General features: G+C 49.6%; 1 protein-coding gene across 2 annotated transcripts in view; it reads right to left on the reverse strand.

Moving 5' to 3' along the window:
- Positions 1-5,395: 5,395 nt before the first annotated feature.
- Positions 5,396-10,050, reverse strand: part of Plaur (plasminogen activator, urokinase receptor) — a 13,077-nt gene continuing 8,422 nt past the window's right edge. Inside the window, exons 4-7 of one of the 2 annotated variants that reach the window (XM_010623257.2) lie at positions 9,418-9,570; positions 8,735-8,869; positions 7,320-7,466; positions 5,396-5,895 (exon numbers count right to left, since the gene is read on the reverse strand). In XM_010623257.2, coding sequence (XP_010621559.1) covers positions 5,642-5,895; positions 7,320-7,466; positions 8,735-8,869; positions 9,418-9,570 — 689 coding nt within the window. In that variant the 3' untranslated portion in view covers positions 5,396-5,641. The remainder of the gene's footprint in view (positions 5,896-7,319; positions 7,467-8,734; positions 8,870-9,417; positions 9,571-10,050) is intronic. The other variant, XM_010623256.2, reaches the window with a different exon arrangement.

Here is a 10,050-nt window from a genome sequence, read left to right on the forward strand (position 1 = left end):
ACCGGAGAGGTGGGGCGAGGGAAAGGAAGAGAGGAGAGGGGAAGCGGTGGGCGTGAGCGTGACGCGCGGGGGCCGCAGGTGACGGGTAGTGAGGACGAGAGGTCGTGGGTGGTGTCGCGTGAAGGTGCAAAGGTGGCGTGTGCGAGGGGAGGCACATCGTGAGCGTGTCAGCGAGGGGTGCCGAGTGTGCGGCAGGCGCTGTGGGGTGGGTGTGCGAAGGTGCGGGTGGGTGTGTGTGAGGACCGAGCCAGCGTGAGTGTGAAGATGTGGGTTAGAAGGCGAGGTGGCAGGTGATCTGTTGACAGGTGAGGGTGACGGGGGAGGTACCTGGTCTGGTGAGGGGCCAAGTCTGGGCAAGTTGGCCCCCTCCCTCCACCCTGTCCTGACCCAGGAACTCGTTTCCGCCTCCTTCCCTTGAGGAGGGGCCCCTGAAAGCTAAGCCGACGGACTGGAAGGAAGCTTGGATGCTGGGGCCCAGGGAGGGGAGACTCCTGGGGACACCTCCCAAGCCTGGCGTCTTGCTCCGCACCCTTCTCCCTTCCTTCCTGCCCAGTCTGTGTCCCGGTTTTTCTGTGCATCTTTGCCCTTTCTTTCCATTTCTTGCCCCATCTTTGTGTCTGTCTCACCCTCCCTACTTCACCCTTCTTCCTTCGGGGAGGGTTTTTTTCCCCCCAAATCCACTTCTTAAGAGCCTGAAGACCTGGTTTAGAATTATCACCTGTAGGGCCCAGGAAGAGTAATGCACCATGGAGACCTCAACCTCTCAGGTGACAATCAGGGAAACCGAAGTCCAGTGTACCAATTCTTAAAATCCTTACTGTTTATCTCCATCGCTATTAAACGGTCCTATATCCAGCCCCACTAAAGGACTTATGCACCCAACACCTTTTCTGTCCAGTGCCCAGCTCCCAGAATCCCGTCTTCTGGACTGAAGTTCCCACCCAAACCCATGTGTCTTCAGGATCATGGCTCCGACCAACTTTTTTAAAAATTTGTTTTGTTTTGTTTTTTTCTTTTTGAGATAGGGCCTTGCTACATAGTTTAGGCTGGCCTTGGCATTGAATTCACTATGTAGCCCAGGCTGCCCTCGAACTTGTGGTGATCCTCCTACCTCAGCCTCCTGAGTTGTGGGATTACAGGAATGCGCCACAATTCTGAGCAGCTTCTTTCCTTTTCCGTTCTTAGCATACTCGCTTTTGTAGTGCTCCTTCCAGGGCTCAAATTCTGTGACTCAGGCCAGGTAAGAGAGGATTACTTGACCTGCATTTGGGATATTGGCGCAGGGTTGTACTAGTCCATTTTCTGTTGCCAATAACACAGTGTCACAGCCTATGTGAGTTGTAAAGAAAGAGGTTTATTTTGGCAAGGTCAGTGGGCCCCATCTGGTGATGGCCTTCTTGCTGGCAGAGTCCCCGGGTGGCACAGAGTGTCAGGTGGCAAGAGACAGGGAACACACGTGCCTCTTCTGGTCTCTCTCTCTTCTTATATAGTCACCAGGATTCCATCTTAGGGACTGCACCCCGATGACTGTATCTAATCCTAATCAACCCCAAAGGCTTCACCTCTAAACACAATAGTTGGATTATAATACCTCATGATGGGGATTAAATTTCAGCCCAAGCCTTGGGAAACACCCCCAACTCATATTCAAACCGTGAGCAAGGGCATAGCTACATTTGTCCTTTGACACAGGAACCAAGAGGCCACCTCTCTCGGGGTTCTAACGCACATCTCTCTCCCCCACTGTGAGACACCCTGGGAGATGTGAATTTGATTCTCCTCTGTCATCTTTGGATCTTCTCATCTCTTCTATATGAGGACACCAGGACAGTGCTGGTCCTGTCTCCATTGCACCCCAGAGCAGTCTGCTCATTAGAGTTTTAGTGTACATGACAGCAAATCCTACTCAGCTGGCTCAGAGAAAAAGAGCTATTCACGTGCCAAAGTCCTAGGTGTGGCAGCTGGCTGGCTTCAGTGAAATCTGTCCATCTCTCAGTCCCAAGGGTGGCTGATCCCCTTGTGTTACAAGATGCCTGGCAGACATTGCTGGGGCTGGGTCCACGCGTGACTCCTCAGGGCAGAGAAAAAGACAGGCAAACTAACCAAAAGAGCTAGTCTCAAGGTGGGGAGTGGTGGTGAAAGGCTGCAATCCCAGCACCTGGGAGGCTGAAGCAGGAGGGTTACAAATTTGAGCCCAACTCGGGCAACTTGGTGACTTAATGAGACCCTGCCTCAAAATAAAACATAAAAATGGCTGGAATGTATCTCAGTGAGAAGACCCTGGATTCGATTCCCAGTACTGGAAAAAAAAAAAATCTAAGTGACAGAAACTTTCTTTAGCAGTTGGTTCCTGATCCTTGGGACAGGCTCTCTGGCTCTGGCAGAGTGGGCTGTGTACTGTGAGAACTGCAGGAGCAGTGGATGCTTGTGTTTGACTTGAGCTACTGTATGTGATTGCTTTGATGTGAACTTCTCTGGCCCTAGCAGAGGAAGCTGTGAGCAGAGATTTCACTCAAACTGGACTCAGAGTCTTCCAGATGAAATTTTTAGTTACCAGACTCAAGTAGTTCTTGGAATGGAACATTTCCGTGGGTGTATTTTTCTACTGTGTATGAAAGAGAAGAAGGTAGACTGTAAAGAGACAGGTAAATAAAATGGAAGCTGTCTTAGTTGCTTTCCTTGTTGCTGGGATAAAATACATAACACCTACGACTTCAAGGAGGAGAGATTTATTTGGGCTCACAGTTTTTAAAAGATTCAGGAAGGGCATGCTGGAAAGGTCTAGCTGAAGAGAGCTGCTCAAATCATGGCCACCAGGAAACAGAGAGAGAAGGGACCAACTAGGGCAGGAGACACAAGCTTCCAGGTCACGCCCCCAGTGACCTGCCTCTTCTGACCAGGCCCCACCTCCTAACAGCACGCATAGCTTTGGCTTCTTCAGTGGATGAATGCACTGGTGAGTATATTGCCTCCCGTGATACAATTGCTTCTCAAAACCCAACCTCTGGGATATGAACCTTTTGGAGGACATTCCAGATCCAAACTATCACAGAAGCCCGGCAGGGAGATGAAAGGAGAAATAGGGATAGATCGGGATTAGAAGCGGGACGGAGAAGAAAGGAGAGGAGAGAAGAGGAAAGAGTACAGAGGTGAGATTGACTCACCAGAGGGAGACAGCTTTGATTTCACACAGCCTTTCAGCTCTGCCTTCTGCCCACAGTAAGACCTGGAGACCTAGGTGTTGCTTGGATTCTAAACTTCCAATAACATCATTTTCACCTAAGTCAGCATAAACAGATTTTATTTCTTGCAACCAGAGATCCTTGAATAAAATCTCAGGAGCCACTAACAGTGAGGGCTTGACCACAGACTGTGGACCAGGACATGGTGAGAAATTTGTCCCTAGCCTCAATGTCTGCTGGACGGACCCATGGGACAGGTACTTTTATCCTCTGATCGCCACCGTTAGGCGTCACGGGAGGTGCATCCCTAACCTCAATATCTGTATAGATCAGAGGAAAGGTGAAATCATCCGAAATTTAAATATAGAGCATCTTAGAAATGTCATCTTAGCCTCTGTCTGCTGTAGGACATTTTGGAAAAATACAGTCCTGGCTCATTTTTTGTTGGAAGGCACCATCAAAGATGCAGGCTTCCTTTACTTCCTTCCCTCCTCCCTTCTTTCCTCAGCATCTGCCATGTGTCAGGGATATTCCAGGCACTGAGAATACGGCGACGAGTTAAAGAAAAGGTTTGGGACTGGTGCCAAAATGAATTGGTTGAAACAGCGCGTCTGGGGCCGTGTATTTGAGGCCTTCGTCCTGGCTATGGCTCAGCGGTGTGGGTGTTCATCTCCCCCTCTCAAAAATATGTTGAAGCCTTAACCCCCAGTACCTAAGTAAGCACGCGATTTTATTTGGAAGTCGAATCTTGGCAAATGTGACTGTGATGATGGTTACATTAATAGGTTAGATCCGTTACCGTGAATGTCTTTGTGGTGAGTTGGGGAACACAACCACCCTTAAAGACAGGCAGCGGTGGAGTGACAGAGCTGCAAGCCGAGGAATGCCATGAATCCTGGCAACCATGAGAAATCAGGAAGACACAAGGAAGGAACTCTCTGCAGAAGGCTTTAGACGAAGCATGGCTCTGCCAAGATCTTGGCTTTGGACTTCTAGCTCCTGGACTGTGAGAGAGTAAGTTTCTGACACTCAAAGCCATCTAATTGCTAAGTGTATAGTAATTTACTAAAGAAGCCCTCAGGCACCAATATGGCTGGGGTTTTTGATCCCCCTCCGTGTGCGTGCGTATCTGTACCAGGAAGACTGAACCCAGGGCCTTTGCACCAAACGACATCCCCAATCCCCTTTTTTACTTTTTATTTTGAGACAGGGTGTTACTATGTTGCCTTGTCTTGGGCTTGAACTTGTGAGCCTCCTATCTCAGCCTCCCAGAGTGCTGGAATGACCGGCATGCACCGTTACGCTCTAGCTTCTTTTCTGGATTCTATTTGCTAGGGCAGCATGGCTACGGTGGCTCTCTCATCCACTTGTCTGGTGCCTGAGCTAACATGGCTGATAACACTGGGGCTCTCTGTCCATGCGGCTTCTGTGTCTGAGAAGCCTGGGCTTCCTCACAGCATGGCAGAAGTAGAAGAATGACTTTCTCTTTTTTTGGTACCAGGGATCAAACTCAGAACCTTGTGCTTGTGAGGCAGGCAGAGGAACCACTTGAGTTTCTTAAAGTCTGGTTCCAGAGTATGGCCCAGCTTACCTTCCACCATACCCTATTGGTCAAAGCAGTCACAGGGTCATTCTTCACATTTAAGAATTTAAGATACAGACTTCATTTCTTTAAGCCACCATAGTGACAAGTGGTGATATGTGATTGGAGGAAGTTAAAAATTTAAAAACTGCCCTTTACCTGTACCCTGATACATTTTTCAGTAGCCATAAAGCCCCATTGGTCTCCATGGCTGCCTCAGTAACTCATGGCAAACATGAATTCTTTACTACTGTGCTCCAGGAATGCCACTGAGTTGGTAGTCTTGGCTTCTTCTTCATCAGTCCTAAGGCATCCTGGGAAGTATACCCCAAAGCATCAGGGGAAATGTAGTCCTGTCCTTATTCTTCATTGTGGTGCATCAAGGGAGTTCTGGCTACCAGGTTATCTTCTCTCCATCTCCTGTCCCAGAGCACCCTGGGAAATGAAGATGTCCTATCTCCCCAATAAAGTAATCCTAACCTTTGAAGATGGGGAGAAGAGACCATTGAATGACTTGTGCTTGGGTGGGCAAATTAGAAGTTTGTATTTGGAGGCCAGAAATAGATGTGGAGGCAGCTTAGGGTGAAGTCCACTAGTATAAAAATTTTTATTTACATATAAAATAAATATGATATTAATAATAACAATAACAAGAGTGGCAACAATATTAATAAAACCAAGAGCTTTCTTGCTGACCCACAGCTTTTCTCCAGCTTTTCTTCTCCAGCCTTCAGGATCACTTGGTGAAACAAAGTCTCACAATTGGGGAAACTGTGACTCAGAGAGGACAGCACACTGGCACAAGTCTGCAGGAACAGGAGTTGAGGACAGGAAAAAAGGGGTCCCCTGAGTCCAGCCAGGGTGGAGGGATTGGGGTTCAAATCCAGAGGAGAACGCCTCCCCACAGCCTTATGATCACAAGCAGAGTGCTGACAAGGCTGAGGGCATCAGGGCCAGACTGGGAGGTGCCCCCACTGCGGTACTGGACGTTGCTGGCTGGGTTGTTACAGCCAGTGCCCTTACAGCACGAGACACTGAGATGGGTCAGGCTGAAGGTGTCGGCCATGTGGGAGTCTTGGCACCAGGAGGCAGTTGCACAGCCCCTCACTGTGAAATTCATATTCCCCGGCCCTGAGGAAGAAGAAGATTGAGTGAGACCAGAGGCTCTGGGGCCTGGGATTCTCCAGTGGGTGACAAAGTGCTTCGTGATGGGTCCCACTTCTGCTGCTACCTGGAGAAAGCAGCAGTTCTTAAAGGGTGATCTAGGGACCCCAGGGTTGGGGGCTCCTCGGACTCCTTCCAGGAATCTGTGAAGTCAAAATGATTCTCAGAAAAATGCTACCACAGGGCTGAGGATTTAGCTCAGTGGTGCTGCCACCTGCCTCGCAGGCGCCAGGACGTGAATTTGATTCCCAGTACCAAAAAACCAGAAAAATGCTACTACAGAATCTGGCTTTTTCATGCTCACAAGTCTACAAGGGAGTTTCCCAGAAACTCCAGGACATGTGATATTACAACTAACTGAACACAGAAACAGAGATGAGGAACAGCTGTCTTCTGTTCAACCAGACATTAAAGAGATCTGTAACACAGTTAAACAATGCCAGTCATATAACCATGTTCATTTAAGAACGTTATTTGTGGGCTGGAACCACAGCTAAGAGGTAGAGTGCTTGCCTAGCATGTATGAGGCCCTGGGTCCAGTATCATAAACACACACACGCACACGCACACACACACACCCATGAGTTATTATGTTATTCTATAATGAGTTTTTGTTGTTATTTTAATAAATCAATATAAATTAGACAAATTTACATTAATTTATCAATAAACCTTAAAATTCTTTCTCAGTTTTAATTTCTATTGCAGTACATATTTATAGCTGTAACTGACACAAACAATAATTTTTGAGAGTGTGAAAAACTATTTTTTAATATTTTTTGGAAGTACTGGAGATTAAACCCAAGGCCTTTGCGCTGAGCTACCTCCCCGTCCCTTTTTTTGTTTTGTTTTTGTTTTGCACTGGGGATCCAAACTCAGGACCTTGTGATTGCAAGGCAGGTGGTGGCACCACTGAGCTAAGTCCCCAGCCCTGTTTTTTTGTTTTTTTGTTTTTTTTTAAATTGTGAGACAGATTCTGCTAAGCTACCCATGCTGGGCTACAACTTGTGATCCTCCTGCCTCAGCCTCCCTAAGTGCTGGGATTACAGATGTGTGCCACCATGCCTGGCATGAAGAAGTCTTGAGACCAAAATGTCTGAGAACCCTGGAATCCAGGCACTTCAAGATGAATGCCCTGAATATCCACAGGAAGTCTCACCTTCAGGAAATGTCACCCCCCAAAGAGGTCCACACCACTGGGGCATAAATGTCCAGTTCCTAATGAACAAGCCCTAATTCCTTGTTAGAGCTTGTGCCCTCTTAAAGGAAGTCCCACCTTTCCTATTAGAAAAGCCACCTCAGTTTAAATCCAGCTTAACTGGAAGTCAACCAGCTATGAAGCCCCATCATCCTCAGAAAGTGTCCCCTGAAAGCCTCTGGAAGGGCCTCACCTTTAACGCCTGTGGCTTGGAGACAGCGGTCCATGGGGCCTCGGCAGCTGACCAGGGAGCTCTCACTGGAGGAGCACCCATGGGTACCGTTCCCCTCACAGCTGTAACACTGGACACCATTCGGTGGCAGGTGTTGGAGCTCTATGACTTCAAACACAAGAGACAGAGAAATTGGCACATTGGTCTTGGGGGGCATTCCCTCCTCAGGACTCCCGGATAGCAGCCCAACACATCACAGAGCCACCTTGTGGCCAGGCATTTGAACAGCACTTTCTTTCTGGACATTTTCCAGGGTGTTAGGCCAGACACCCCAGCTCTGACCCCCCAGGAGCCCTCAACTGCCCAGGTGTTGCACTGGGCCCTGGGTAATCAGCTATGTGCCTCCCAAACAGTCTTTCCCTCTCAGAACTTAGAGTTTAGTGTGACACTATCCAATAGGGCAGCCGCGGGCCACATATATTTGTTTAAATTTACCTTAATTAGCATTAAATATAATTTTAAAATTCAGTTCACTGTTGTTGGGAGGGTACCAGGGATCAAACTCCATACCTTGCAATTGCAAGGCAGGAGGCAGAACCACTGGGCTAAATCCCCGGCCCTAGTTCAGGCCCTAGTTCACTTTTTTTGGAGGGCGGGTACTAGGGGTTGAACCCAGGGCTTTCTTATTTATTTATTTTCATTTTTAGCCAGGATCTTCCAAAGTCACTAAGTTGCCCAGGCTGGGCTAGAACTTGAGATCCTGCTGCCCTCAGCCTTCTAAGGGTGCTGAGATTACAGTCCTGCACCACCACGCTGAGATTCAGTTTGAATTTCAAGTGCTCCAGTAACGGCTACCATACTGGACTGCACTGATACAGAACCTTCTGTCACTCCTGAGACAGAGTCACAGGAGGGGGCCGCAGCACACCAGGGAAGCGGCGCAGTGCAAGGCTGATTGATAAGGCCGAGGCACCATGGGGGACCAGTGGCTGGGCAAGTGGGCTCCCGGCCAGACGGGCTCCAGGGGCAGGGTGGTGCACAAGCCATGAGGGAGGGTGGAGTTTGGCAGATCCCACATTACACAGGTCATAGCAAGACCTCTGGATTTGATTCAGAGAGGAAGGGGGAGCCATCGCAGTGCTTAAGTGAGGACAGTAACACGATCAGATTGGTCTTTTTGTTTTTTTTGGGGGGGTGGTACCGGGGATCAAACTCAGGACCCTGTGCTTACAAGGCAGGTGCAGTGCCACTGAGCTGAATCCCTGGCCTCGGTATTTTTAAAAATAAGGGCTGGAGGTGTGACTTAGCAGTAGAATACCTGGCCCTGCATGCAAGAGACCCCGGGTTTCACCCCCAGCATTGCACCCCACACCACCCCCAAAGACTCTCAGAGAGGGGCAGTGCGAGGCGGTCTCACGCTGGTCCTTGCCCCTTACCTGGACCACTGTTGCATTTGGTGCTGTTACAGCACCGCAGGTAGTGGAAGCTGTGGTTGCTGTGGAAGCCGGTGGGGCCTGGGCAACCCGGGAGGAAGCCGCAGCCTCGGGTGTGGTGCTCCTCCATCTCGTTCTCTGTCACCAAAGGAGGGAGTTCGGGGTCACATCACAGATGACGGGCTCTGCTTCACCCTCCCCCCCAGGAACCCCATTTTATTTAGGGTAGCCGTATATCTAGCCAAAGGGTTACTACATTTTCCAGCCTCTCTAAGTCTAGGTAGTCAGGTGATGAATTTGTGGCCAATGTGCTATAAATGGAAGTGTTTTCCGGGACTTCCCAGGAAGAGAATTCTTACAAAAGAAGGGCTCCTCTCTTCCACTCCTTTTTTGGCCCCTTATTCCTTCCCGGAAGTTGGATGCGAGGCCTGGCACTCTGGTGGTTATATTGGTCTATGAGGCAGTCAAGAATGGACGTGCTACATAAGAAATGAGGAGGTATCTGGGCCACTGGTGACGCTGGAACTGTCCTAGCAGCCCTGGACTTCTGGTCACTGGATTTTGAATGTGCGAACAAATTAAATCCCTTGTTTGAATCCCTGTTATGCGGGGGGCGGGCTCTGTTAAGTGCAGCCCTGGGGAGGAGCCCAGCAGAGAGGAGGAGCCGCTGGCTAGTTGGGACTTACCTTCCAGGCTGCTGTGGGTGACCACCTCGAGGCACTGCTCTCTGGGGTGGCGACACTGCAGGCTCTGCTCCCGGCCCCTCTCGCAGCTCAAGTCCGATGATGTGCAGGAAATACATTCAAGGTACCGGCCCATGGCGAAGGTGCGCGCGCGGCCTGACAGGAAGCAGCAGTGCGGTGAGGCTCTGTGGACTGAGTCCCAGAGTCCCGGCTCTCTGCAGGTCTCACCTCAGCATCACTCTCCTGACTCAGCGGGCGGAGCAGGTGCCCCTTTAAGCTCTTACAGACCCCAGGTCATCCTAGACCTGCCCACCTTTGATCATCAGTGTGTGACAACAGGTCTGCCTCCCCCTCTGGCCTCTAAGCCCCAGGAAGGAAGGGCCAAGCCTGTCTTGCTCACTACTGGATCTCAATACCACCCAGCACAGGGGCAGGGACAGAGAAGATATTTGTTAAATGATCAAAAGAATCAACAATGACTTAAAACCCTTCTATTGTCCCCTGTGGTAGCCAGTCTCCACAAAGGCTTCCAATGGATTCTGCTTGCTGGTATTTATGCCCTTGTACAGTCTTTTCCCTAAAGAGTAAGGCAAGGGCCAGGGATTTAGCTTAGAGGTCCTGAGTTTGATCTCCAGT

The sequence above is a fragment of the Fukomys damarensis genome, unplaced genomic scaffold, assembly GCF_012274545.1.
Source record: "Fukomys damarensis isolate Sample0158 unplaced genomic scaffold, DMR_v1.0_HiC HiC_scaffold_19, whole genome shotgun sequence".
Classification (NCBI taxonomy): Eukaryota; Metazoa; Chordata; class Mammalia; order Rodentia; family Bathyergidae; genus Fukomys; species Fukomys damarensis.